The sequence below is a fragment of the Marmota flaviventris genome, chromosome 14 (genome assembly GCF_047511675.1).
Source record: "Marmota flaviventris isolate mMarFla1 chromosome 14, mMarFla1.hap1, whole genome shotgun sequence".
Classification (NCBI taxonomy): Eukaryota; Metazoa; Chordata; class Mammalia; order Rodentia; family Sciuridae; genus Marmota; species Marmota flaviventris.
This window is the reverse complement of record NC_092511.1, coordinates 44,991,712-45,005,719: the sequence shown is the minus strand read 5'-3', so window position 1 is coordinate 45,005,719 and position 14,008 is coordinate 44,991,712. Positions and strand designations below refer to the sequence as shown.

At 33.0% G+C, this 14,008-nt stretch overlaps 1 protein-coding gene across 7 annotated transcripts in view; it reads left to right on the top strand.

Moving 5' to 3' along the window:
* The window catches only part of Ccdc88a (coiled-coil domain containing 88A), a 125,786-nt gene that overhangs the window by 15,484 nt on the left and 96,294 nt on the right, over positions 1–14,008 (top strand). For all 7 annotated transcript variants that reach the window (XR_011704344.1, XM_027934374.3, XM_027934372.2 and 4 more), the window contains exon 3: positions 11,096–11,204. Coding sequence is in view for 6 of the 7 variants with exons in the window: in XM_027934374.3 (XP_027790175.1) it covers positions 11,096–11,204 (109 nt within the window). In the remaining variant the exon portion in view is untranslated. The remainder of the gene's footprint in view (positions 1–11,095; positions 11,205–14,008) is intronic.

Here is a 14,008-nt window from a genome sequence, read left to right as displayed (position 1 = left end):
TTTATTTTTATGTGATGCTGAGGATTGAACCCAGTGCCTCACACTAGGCAAGCGCTCTGCTGCTGAGCTACAGCCCCAGCCTGGGAACTTTTTCAATATTAGAGAAATTGATGATGAAAAACAATTTCTTACCTAATTTAAAAACTGGTTGACAGTTTCTATGTCTTTATATATATTTTAGTTTGTTGATTAGAAGAGATTATACTTTGGAAAAAGTTTTTAAAGATTTTCTTCATTTTAGAGGTGAACTGTTGAAATTACCAAGAGGGGGAGTTTAGGTTAAGTATTTGTATCCTATTGAGTTAGTAGTGTAGAAGTGAAAGCAATAGTAATTAAGAAGTGTGTTACTGATAGAGGAAATGCCTAACTTTGCATCAGCCCACTTCGGCATTTCTTGAGTCTCTAGGACTGACTATATTTGGACAGATACTGCCCTAGAATACTGATTTTTTTTTTTTAAAAAAAAAAAGGTGAAAAAAAAACAAAACTCTGTAACCCTATCTTAAGGTTTAATAAGGATAACACGTAAAGACTCTGTCACAGCACAGCTTCATCAAAATTCATAGCAGCTCAGTTCACAATAGCTAAGCTATGGAACCAACCTAGGTGCCCTTTAATAGGTGAATGGATAAAGAAAATGTGGTACATATGCACAATGGAATATTACTCAGCCATAAAGAAAAATGAAATTATGGCATTTGATGGTAAATGGATGGAACTGGAGGCTGTCATGCTAAGTGAAATTAGCCAGTCCCAAAAAACCAAAGGCCAGATGTTCTCTCTGATATGCAGATGCTGACTCACACTAAGTGGGATTGGGTAGGAGAGTGGAGGCTCATTGGATTGGATGGGGAGAACAGGGATAGGGAAGGGGGATGGGAATGGGAAAGACAGTAGAATGAATTGAACATAACTTTCTTATGTTCATATATTAATATATGACCAGTGTTAACTCCATATCATGTATAACATAAGAATGGGAAGTTATACTCTATGTATGTTTGATATGTCAAAAATACATTCTACTGTCATGTATAACTAAAAAGAACAAATAAAAAAATTCTGTCACAGATCAGTGCTACTCACTTGTCCCATAAACAGTCTTTTTTCATTTTAGTCACTAGTCATGTGGTTAACCACATCACTTTATGAAGGTACCAGTTAACCTAATACTAAGTCCTTAGGTCTCCATTACCAAGGTCAGGAATTGATTTGCCTAATTCAGTGGTTCTCAAAGTGAGATCCATAGACTTCTGCAACCCCAGAGACACTTTGAAGGTTGTCTATCAGGTCAGAATACTTTTCATAAAAATATTAATGTCATTTGCCTTTTTCGCCTGTGTTGAAAAAGCACTGATGGTGCAAAAGTAAAGGTGGGTAAAACTGTTGGCTCCTTGGCATGATCAAGGAGTTGCACCAGATTGGTTTTGGTAGTTATTGTATTCTGCATACTGTGCATTTGTAGTTTAAAAAAGTAAAAATTTAAAAATCCAGTTGATTTAAAAATGTCCTTGATGAAACAGTAAAGATTGCTTTATTGTTTTGATCCTTGACTACACACGTTTTTTTTTAACATTCTGTGGAACAAAATGGAAAGAGTACATAAAACACTTCCATTGCATAATGAAGTATGATTAGCTCAAGGAAATATGTGTGAGTTTTGAGTTGCAAGGTGAACAAATCTTTGTTTTGTGAAGAACTATTTTTATTTGAAAGAACACTGACAAAATTCAGACTTGAGTATTGAGCAGATGTTTTACCAAAAAAATTAAAGTGAGCCTGTAAACAACGGATTATATTTTCAATAATAAAATCTGAATTATGGAAACATAAGCTTGTCAGTTTCTAAGTATTTAAAGACTTTTCTGATGAGGTCAGAGGTGATAGTGATTTTTTTAAAATTCTGAATAAAATATGCTAACATTTGGAAGATCTTTATTATAAACTCAGAGAACCAATATTTTCAAAATGACTAGTGTAAGATGTTAAGAAATCCACATTCATCCATTCAGCATGCCAGATAGGCCATTGGTTTTTAATGTCAGAGTAAGGAAAGTTGAACAATATGGTGTCACAGTTTACCTCGCAACCAGGTACCTCTCACTGAATTTTTGTAGTGTCAGAGAAGAATACTGAGCCACAACCCTAGCCCTTTTTCATTCTATTTACTTATTTATTTGTTAAGCATTTTTTTTAGTTGTAGGTGGACACAATATCTTTATTTATTTATTTTTATGTGGTTCTGAGGATCAAATCCAGTGCCTCACAAGTGCCAGGCAAATGTTTTTCCACTGAGCCACAAGCCCAGTCCCTTTTTTATTTTTTATTTTAAAACATTGTCTCACTAACATTGCTTAGGGCCTTACTGAGTTACTGAGGCTCGCCTTGAACTTTTGATCCTCCTGCCTCAACCTCCTGAGTCCCTGGGATTACAAGCGTGCACCACCACACCTGGCTAAACTATTAAAGAGATTTAGGAAGATAAAAAAAAGTTACTTCCACTGATATTTTTTCTGTTTTGGAAAAGATATATTTCTAAATATACTCTTTGTGATAGTAAGTATAATATTTTTAGATGAATTAATAAAGTTAAATTTTTAATACAGTAAATATAATAAGCAAATTTCTGTAGATTTGGGGGTCTTTAATAATTTTAAACAGTGGGAAAGGATTTTGAAACCTAAAAGTTAGAATACGAATAGATTAATATTTGAAGGGTTCATGTTTACCTATTCTGTAGGAAATAAAGGGTACGTCTTCAGCCATCTTCTCCAGTTTAGATAAAACCAAAGTTACATGTATGTAGTATTGGATTTTAATAAGTTTTCTGTGCATTTGCAATTTTTAAATAAAGCTTTACTTCTTTTATTAAATTAGTGAATATCTTGGTGGGCTATTAGCTCAGATTTGGACTTATTAGAAGATGCCAGATTTTTCTTCAATCTTTAAAGGAGTAATTCAGTGTGTTTAAAATTATGAGAATAAATCTGTAGGTGGTAGTTACAATACATACTGTGCCAAACATGTTTATTATTGTGAAGATCAAAATAGGGGCTGGGGTTGTGACTCAGTAGTAGAGCACTTGCCTAGCTATATGCAAAATTGCTTGAGACTCTCTTTTACTGCCATATTACATATGTGTGAGGCACTGGTTTCAATCCTTAGCATCACATATAAATAAATGAATAACATAAAGTTTCATCAATGCCTAAAATACATTTTTTTAAAAAAGATAAAAATAATTAATACATGTGAAAATATTCTGCAGATTTGTAGAAGATTATATTAGTATTAAGTTGTATTGTTAGCTTCCATGCATAGTGATTAAATTTGTGAAACAGTATGACAGTGAGAATACAATATTTTTAGATGAATTAATGTGAATTAATTAAGTTTATGGGCTACCTTTAAAAAAAAGGGATACCTTTTTTTTTTTTTTTTTTTTAAAAAGCCATTTATTTCACTGATTAATACTAAGTATTAATACTTAATATTTCAATAGACCTCGATAGTGATATTTACCAGATTAACTATATTCATAAAACATTCTGATTTATGTGTATTTTAAGTTAGATATGAAACTCAGTTATTTCAAAAGTTCCATAGTTATGTATTTATATAACAAAAAATTTCAAAAAAAAACACAAAAATTCTATACAACTAGTTTTAAATTATAGAGACATGATCAAAAGCATGAACACATGTAGCAAAAGCGCTGATGGTGCTTTACCACCATCAGTTAAGCATCAACACAGAACAGATGGTCCAAGAGGACACACAACAGCTTTGCAGTCTGGATAGAAGAGCATAAAGCCATTAAAACTATCAGATTTCTGTTTCTCATATATATTAATCAATGAATAAGACATAATCCTCAGTTGTGCAAGGACTAAATCTCAGTGTATTAATGTTGCAAAATTGCTAACTTTTCCTTCATCTTTTCTTCTAATTTAAAAATAGATGTATACAGTAGAAAATAATACTATTACCTGTTTATTATTTAATTGAAATTAATGCAACTTGTCATAAATAGGTCATTTATAAATGCAAAATTGCTTGAGGCTCTCTTTTACTGCCATATTGCATTTAACTTCTGACTGGAAGATTTGAGCTATGTTGCTAGACTGTTTGTCACTAAAACATTTTTCATTTCCATCTTATAAAAAAGGTTGTTTGATCTGTGATTGTGTTACCTTGGAAATAGCTGTGTATGATTAGAAAAGTACTTGTTCATACTGCACATGGTACATAGGTACCATTTAATAGCTCATCTTTTATTTTAGAAAATGGCCTTTCCATATATATTCTTTTAAAAAAGGTATGCATTTAAAGAGCCTTAAACAACTTTGTTAATTATGATTATATATTCTGAATTAATCTTTGTTCAGCATTTTGAATATTAAACAAAATAAAAAGCGTAACAGTGTACTATTTGGAATACTTAATTGATCACAGTTTCTTTTTTTTTTTTAGAAAATTTTAGAATCATAGTATATTCAGTTTGTTTAAATTACTACACAGAGGTTTTTAAATTAGATGTTCCCTTAAATAAATACCTTGAAATACAAGAATGGGGATGTTACAGAAGAATAATATTGTTTGGTTTATGCTTAGTCTCATGGATTTCTTATGACTCTGAATCCTTAGCATTTAATTCAACATATAATACAGTTTTATTAAATATGCTTCTGCTAAATAATAAGCAATTATAAATATTTTAACTTAGAATTATAAATATTTAATTATAAATATTTTTATTTTTAATTATAATTATGATTGTAATGCATTCCACTCTTGTCATGTATTAAGAAATAAAAATAAATTAATAAAAATAAAATAGTCATCCCAACATGCAAAAAAAAAAAAAAAGAAGTAGTAAATAAAATGGACAGGCTTCATGAAGCAAAAAATTTTTTGGAGATGCTTTTCACATCTCCTTAAAAACATGTTTTGCATAATTAAAAGGGTTAGTTAATACCAAAGGGTTTATAACAAAATCCAGAAATTCACTGTTCTTTCTCTCCCCTTAGTTCCATTCCCCAGAGTAAAAACTTATAATTTTTGGACAAAAAATTTCCTATTTTTTATATGTATTATTTATAGTTACATAATATGCCTACTTTGGTATTTATTGGTTTATTGCTTTTAGACATTGTCTGTAGATATCCTGATAATGGCAGATAAGATTTTATCTTTTTTATGTCTCTTATCTGTATTTCTCCTTACCCTGTCCTGATAAAACAGTAATTACAAGTTTACTTGTTAGTAATCAGTACCTACATTACTGTAACTTTAAAATATTTGCTGCCAAATTAGGTATTATTTTTCTTGAAGTCACTAAGTGTGTTGATTTGCATAATTTTCTGTAAATTCATCCTTAAATATTCAACTGTTTTTCATAGAAGTGGAACTTACTTTTTAGCAGTTTAACCTGAGGGCAGTTTTTCTCACATGTAAAGATCATATCTTTCGGGCAAAAGGACATGTTTTCTATGATCCTAACATATGTCAGAGTGACCCTTTCTCATATTAGACATGCATCAAATGGGAAACCTGAGCCTTGTAATTGAAAGTTTATTGCTTTCTAGATTCATGCCTAGAATGTTTAGTGGTTATCCTGGCCTCAAAGTGCAGAAAGTTTATGGTAATAGACTATGAAGTAGGAACTTTGCAGTTCTGTTTCATACTAAAATAACCTTCAACCAAGTGCAAGGTAGATTAGAAACTGAAACTGGGGATTTGAAGTGCCTGGATGTTAGCCTAGTCAACCAAAGAACTTCATTATTCTCCTGAGTTTCTTAATGAGTCTACCAGATCATAGAAGTCCTCTCGGATCTCATGTATTCATTTCAAAGATTTGCAGATACAAAGCAGCACGGTTTTATAAAGGATGTAGAAAACTTTTATTTCAATGTCTTTATGATTTCTGTTCAATGTAAGGCTGTTTTTAGGTTTGAAAGTATTTTTCTCCTCAAGTTTTTTAAATATTTTCTCTAGCTCAAGTTGTATTTTTCATTTTCCCTTCAATTTCTAAAAAAATTAATCTGATACCATTAATATATAAAAATTAAACTCTTTCTTATGTATACTCAGAATTAATTGTTAAAAGCATGTTTTCTCAAAAGCTAGAAGAATTTAACGTGAACTTAGTTGTTTTTACAAAAAAGATTTGATTAAACCAAAATTTTAAATTCTGAAACCTGAGTAATTCTTAGAAGAGCTTTATGCAAAGGAGACTTTCAGACTTCCTAAAAACTGAATAAATTTTGAGATACCACTTGAAAAGTGTTAAACATAAAATTTAAAAGAAAAATTTTAAAACTTATTTGAGGTCTGGGAATGTAGCTCAGAGATAAAATGTTTGCCTAGCATGTACAAGGCCCTGGGTTCGATCCCCAGCACTACAAAATAAGCAAAATATTTATTTGAAAAAAATAAATCAGTTTAAAGAAAACAGAGAAACTTGATAACATTGTGTTGTGTCACAAGATAATATTTGCATCATAAAATTTGTTAAAGTGAAAGTGAAGTCACAAGCCAGGCATAGTGAGGATGGCCTGGAATCCTGCTGGCTTGGGAGCCTGATGCAGGAGGATTGTGAGTTCTAAGCCAATCTCAGCAAAAGTGAGGAGCTAAGCAACTCAATGAGACCTTGTCTCTAAATTAAATACAAAAAAACAGGGCTGAGGATGTAGCTCAGTAGTCAAGTGTCCCTGTGTTCATTCCCTGGTACCCCCCGACAAAAAAATGAAACCACAAATATATTAGGATACTATTAATTTCATTGACTGGTCCAAATTATGTTGTCATGAAGTAATGAGCTAAACTATAAATAGGTATAGTGTTTTTGTTTATAAATGTCACTGTAATGAACTGGTGGGAAAAGGACAAATCATCTTTAGTTACTTTCTGTGAAAACAGAATTAGGAATATGCTCAAATTTTACAGGTAATATTGCTTGAACCTTTCTGTCATTTTTTTCCTTTGTTTTCCTAAAAGATCCTTTAAGAGAAAAGTCTAAAAAAGAATAAAGGGAAAAAGCACTAGGGAAGAAAATTACAGGTTTGGACTTCAACTTTCTGATTTATAGTGAAACTAGGTTTCTGTCAAGTATTTTCTTACTCTAACTATTATCAGTGTGTGAATAGGAAGTCATGGGTGAGAGGTATATAAGGGGTTCCAAATATATAATAAAATAGAAATAAAAAGATGGAAGAATGCTTTAGAGCTAAGGTATTTATTGAATGCTTATGGTTGCAACTTAAATTTATATAACTATAGGTGAACTTAACACTGGGGTTGTTTCTACTTGGTTTTCCCAGTTACAGATGAACTTTTCTCCATAATGAAAGCTTGACTGACTGAAGTTTTTATACATATTAAGTAATATAATTGGTATAGTAGGTATTCAGTGAGTACTTGTGTAGCTCACTGACTAAAAATGTACTGGAGTTGATTATGTAAGCCAAGATTTTTCCCTTTGGTTGTCTGAGTTCTTAACCATGACTTCCTGACCATGCTGCTATTTGGCTTTGTTTGCCATGACACATGACTTGACTGCTATGCTATAGTCTCCTTGTTTTTATAAGACTAACTAGTTCTGGTTGGTGCTTTGACTTCATAGACCCAGTTTTCCATTTAAATTCTCATTTGCCTTGGGCTGGTCTGGTTTTACTCATTGTTTCCCCTACAGTAAGCATTAATCTGTCACAACTCATATTCAGCCTGCCTTACTAGTATTCTTCCTTGTTCTGCAGATAAGTACTCTGTTATTCAGGTGTCTTTGAAACAGAAACTTTAGTGGGGAGCATCTATTCCAGGCTGTCAATTGAGTGATTTTGGAAGAATGTAATCTCATAACTCATTAGAGATAAAGAATTTAAAAAACATTGTGCAAAATCCTGATCATTTATTTTCAGTAGAAAAGTGGATGAAATTTAAGGCAAATGAATATTTTACAGTTTATAGTAGAAGAGATTAAAATGGTCAATACACATGAAAGATTCTCATGGTTAATATTGTAATCATGGAGTTACCAGTTACAACATAAAAGCACAATTGCTTGATACCTGTAAAATGGTAAAGGTATGTGAGAAAAGGGATTATGAGTGGGAGTATAAATTCTGACAGCCATTGCGAAGATCTTTTTGGCAGCGTTTATTAGAAATGAAAATACGTATACCTTATGCCCCAATAGTTCTTCTCTTTACTTCAGAAAAAACCTTGAACATGTGATGTATGTATGAGAAAACACCGCCTATTGCTGCATTGTGTATAATAGTGAAATTTAGGAATGATTTATCAATGAATAAGTGAATAGAAAACAAGTATCACACTTGATATGAATTGAGAGCAAGGAATTGGGTCTTGCTTGAGCAGGTAGGGGTCCCTTTGGGGAAAGGAGCCATATAAAGGACTTTATTTGACCTTCTTGGGGTGGAAGTTGTTGATGTGACCACACATGTTGTTGTGGCATTTGACAACACAGGGTGAAGGTGGACATAACACTTCTAACAGATAATCATGTCACAGTTATACTTCTAGGCAAGCTCGTACAGGGAAGGCTCAGTGATGCCATCTTGCAGATGAAGCACTAAGTGCAGCAGGGTGGACTCTTACTGGATGTTGTAATCTGATAGAGAATAGCCATTCTGTCCTCCAGATGTTTGCCCACAAATAGCAGACACCACTGATCAGGTGGGATGCCTCCTTATCTTCGATTTTGGCTTTGGCATTCTCAGTTGTGTCACAAGGGTCAACCTTGAGGATGATGATCTTGCCCATCAGGGTCCTCACAAAGTGCATCTCTGTGTCTGCCATTGGGGGCCTCGTTGAAGAAAAAGAGCAGTTTTAATTTCTTATACAGTAAATAGTGATAACTATAGCACACTAAAACAAAAGTTGTTTGAGGTCATCAGCTAAGATTGTAAAGGAGATTCAAGGCCTCATAATTGGAACATTGCTGAAATAAAGCACCATTCATTCTAATTCATCTAGGGAAGGACCTGAAGGCATTAGTAGTGCAATGGGCTGTGAGAAAAGGAGGTGGTTTAAGGAATGAGAGTTTTCTATTCAGCTTGTATTCCATACTGGGTAGATGTCAATTTCTTGACTTCTCTGCATCCTTATGTGGAGGATTAAATTCTGTAATCATGGGAAAATATACTGAGTGACTGCTTAGGTTGCTTCTGATATTCTGAACTCAGCCCTTGAACAGGATGTCTTGATTTATTATCTGTCATTTAAGCTGGCATCATCTTTCTATAGCTTGGCCTGTTTCTCTTAATGAGAACCTAGCTTGTACATGCTTGTCTTCTGGCCTCAACTTAACCATCTATTCTGATGCCACCATTTTAATTTTATTTCCCATTCTTAATTACGGCCTTACTCTTTCTGCTTCAGTTTGTCCTTATAATCATTCAGCCCATTGCTTTAATTGAATCTACAAAGTTTATCAATATGAAAGTATTAACTTGCATTATCCACTTCATTCTTTATTTCTTTAGAACATTTGCTCAAATATAATCTCCATTACCCAGGGAGGATAAGTAACATTTATTGGGTTATTAGCCAGTAGTTTAAATTCTTGATTTAAGTGGATTCGTTTTGGTTTAGTAAAATATATATTCAAAAGGAATAAGCCAGGCTCAGTCACGCACATCTGTAATCCCAGCAATTACAATCCCACTGAGGCAGGAGGATGGCAAGTTTGAGGCCACCCAGGGCAAATTAACAAGAACCCATCTCAAAATGAAAATTAAAAAAGTCTGGAGATGTAGCTCAGTGGTAGAGCACACCTGGGTTCAATCCCCAGTACCAGTTTCTAAAAGTGAGGGTTTGGGTTAGGACTAAGGTGTTATTCATCTCAGGAATGGGGAGAGAAAACATGAGAATAAAGGACAATGTCTGACCCAGGTTTCAAATTTATTTTGCCACTGATTTTGGAATATCAGATGTATTTGTGTTAGTTAGAAGCACAAAATACATGACAAAACATCTGTCTTTTTGTATCCAATAATGAAAATGTTTACACAATTTTATAAACAAAATACAGTATTAATCGTGTTTCAATGTATTATTAGTACATTTAATTATTAGTACATTATACCTATACATGATAGTGAGGTTCATTTTGACATAATCGTACATGTATGGGCTATAATTTACTACATTTCATTCCTCAGTACCTCTTCCTGCCCAACCCTTCTCCCCGTCACATACCACCTCATTCCCCTTCCTCTATTCCACTGGCCTTCCTTCCATCTATTAATGGTTTTTATAAATTCTACCTTTTAAGTATACGTAAAAGTGGAATTCATCATGGTACATTCACGTATACACACAGCATAGTTTGCTCAACCTCATTCTGCGTTTTCTCCCTTACCTGTTCTTCCCCCATCCCCTTCAGACCTGCTCTTCCATTCCACTGATCTCCCTTTCTTTCATGGGGTTCTAGCTTTTTCCCCCTTATTTTCCTGTAGCATCCAAATATGAGAGAAGATGTTTGACCCTTGACTTTCTGATCTGGCATAGATCATTTTACCATGATATTCTTCATTTCCATCAATTTGCCAGGAAATGCTATAATTTCATTTTTCTTTTTGGCTGAGTAAAACTTCATTTTGTGTGTGTGTGTGTGTGTGTGTGTGTGTGTATCTCTCTCTCTCTCTCACACACACACACACACACACACACACATATATATACACACATATACATGCACCACATTTCTTTATCCATTCATCTGTTGATGGACATCTGGACTGGTTCCATAACTTGGCTATTGAACTGCTAGAAATATTGATGTGCCTATATCACTATAGTATGCTATTTTTAGTTCTTTTGGATAAATATTAAGAGTGGTTCCATACCTAGTTTTTTGAGGAATCTCCATACTGCCTACCAAAGCAATTGTATTAATTTGCAATCCCACCAACAATGTATGAATGGACTTTTCTCCCAGAGTCTTGTTAGAATTTATTATTGTTGTTTGTATTCTTGATGATTGCCATTCTAACTGGAGTAAGATGAAACCTCAATGTAGTTTTGATTTACATTCAATGTAATTGTAAAGCATTTTTCAAATTTCTTTCAGTAATCCAAAATCGGAGAGTCAGAGAGTAAATAAAAAAGTCAACAATGATGCTTCACTTAGAATTCATAATCTATCCATTTTGGTGAGACAGATAAAATTTTATTACCAGGTAAGTGTTCCTTTATTTAAATCTGGGATTTTAATAACAACTTACATGTTTACATTGCTGTGCTATTTAGTAACACTAATTGAATAAATCTTAAATGTTTAAGTCCTTATTATATGCCAGGTCCTGGATTATTTACTGGACATTCTTAAAATATTTAAAATATAAGACAACACTTTTTAATTATTTAAAATTAAAAATTACTGCATTTTATGTAGTTTTAAGACCAGTTCTGAGTTTTATGAGAATTTGCATAATGTAATACTTTGTTAGTCTACAGAATTATGCTTTTGAAGAATATGTTTTTAATTGTCTTTCAAAAAACTTGAATTGGGTGTATATTTCAGATTTTAAATTAGAGTATTCTTAAGGCTATCATTATTCCTCTAACAATTGTTTTGACTGCATTATGCAGATTTTAGTTTGGTATATCTTAAAATGTTTATGCATTTTCTAATTTCTTTTTTTTTTTAATTTTTTATTGTTGGCTGTTCAAAACATTACATAGTTCTTGATATATCATATTTCACACTTTGATTCAAGTGGGTTATGAGCTCCCATTTTTACCCCATATACAGATTGCAGAATCACATCAGTTACACATCCATTGATTTACATATTGCCATACTCGTGTCTGTTGTGTTCTGCTGCCTTTCCTATCCTCTACTGCATTTTCTAATTTCTACTACGCTTTATTTCAGTTACAAGTTTGTAGAGAAGTGTACTTTTACATTTCCAAACTTTTTTTTTTTTTTCAGTTTTTGAATGTTTTTATTTTGATTTTTGGTCAAAGATATGGTTTCTTATGGTTCTGATTCTTTGATGTTTGTTGTTAATTATTTGGCTTGGCCTTATTAATTTTTGTCTCTTGAAAAAAAGTTAAAATGCCTTTTTGTGATGGTGGATTTGTCAAGCTTTCTGTTACATGCTTCGAAGCAATGTTAGTAGGTGCAGATTAACTTTAAAATTATTAAATCTTTCTCAAGAATTGGATCATTTACCAGTAATTCTAAATTTTTTTCTTATTAGTAAAAAATTTTTTTACTTTTTGTTTTTTACAGAGATGACTCTCAAAATTATACCTTTCATATTTTCATACTTAAAATAGCAAAGGCCAAAGTTAGTCAACATCATTATACCTTTGTGGAATAGTACTATGACCTTACAAGCTTTAACTCTATTTATTCTCTCTCATAACTTTAAAGCTTTTATTTTATTTTTGTGTTTGTTTGATGGAGGTGTTCAGGAAGCAAACCCAGGGCTTCATACATGCTAGTCATACACTATGCTGCTGAGCTGTACTCTGAGCCCTAAGCTCTTATTTTGCATTTTTGTTCTTTTTTTTTTTTTTTCACCCTATAGATTAGATACTGAAAGTATATTTAAATCAGTTAAGCCAGTGTTTCTTTATGTCAAGCTACATATTTCCCTTTCCCCCTCCCTCATGGTTTTCTCTTGTATCCAAGACTTTCTTTTGCTATCATTTTCTTACTGAAATACATCTTTGTTTTTTAAATTTTACTTTGTAGTGTTGCAATTTTATTATATATAATAGTGGATTTATTATGCCATATTTGTATACACACGAAACATCATTTGATCATTTACATTCCCTAGTACCTACCCTTTCCCTCTTCTCCTTCCCTGATCTGTTTGCTTAATTCTTATTTATCTCCCTTCTATTATTATTGTGGTTAGTGCATAATCATACGTGAACATAGCATATGTGGTAGGTTTCATTCCCCAGTACTTTTCTCTCCCTCTTTCCTCTCCCTTAGTCCTCTTTCATTCTCTGTTTTTCAGAGGTCTCACCACCCTTTGTATACTCTCCACCCTCCACTTCCACATGGGAGAGAAGCCATTCAACCTTTGACTTTCTGTGTCGGGTTTATTTCATTTAGCATGATGTTCTCTGATTCCATCCATTTATCAGCAAATGCCATAATTTCATTCTTTATGACTAAGCAAAACTACATTTATATACCACATTTTTATTTATCCATTTGTCTGTTGATGGGCACCTAAGCTGGTTCTACAACTTGTCTAGTATGAATTATGCTCTAGAAACATTTGTATGCTTGTCTCAATGTAGTACTGACTTTAGTTCACGTGGTTATACTAGTTTTCAGTCTCACCAGCATTATATGAGTGTAACTTTTTCTTCCACAACCTTACTAGCAATTGTTATTTGTAATCTTGATGATTGCCATTCTAACTGGAATGAGATGAAATCTCAGTGTAGTTTTGATTTGCATTTCCCTGATTGCTAAGAACGTTGAACATTTTCTCGTATTTTTTTTTTTAAAGAGAGAGAGAGAGAATTTTAATATTTATTTTTTTTTAGTTTTCGGCGGACACAATATCTTTGTTTGTGGAGCTGGGGAACCCGGGCCGCACGCATGCCAGGCGAGCGCGCTACTGCTTGAGCCACATCTCCAGCCCTAATTTTCTCGTATTTTTATTAAGACCAATTCTATTTCCTCTTAGAGAAATGTGTGTATAGATCATTTTCCCATTTTTGGTTGGGTTATTTGTTTGTTCTTTTGTTTGAGTTCTTTGTAAATGGATCTCAATCCCCTGATGGAAGAGTAGTGGCAAAGGTTTTCTCCCATTGTGTAGCCTCTCTCCTTATACTCTTGTTTCCTTTGCTGTGCAGAAGCTTTTTAATTTGATGGAATTCCACTTATTAATTCTTTCTTCTGGGGGAAGGAGTACTAGGAATTGAACTCAGGGGCACTCGACCACCAAGCCACATTCCCCAGCCCTAGTTTGTATTTTATTTAGAGACAGGGCCTCACTGAGTTGCT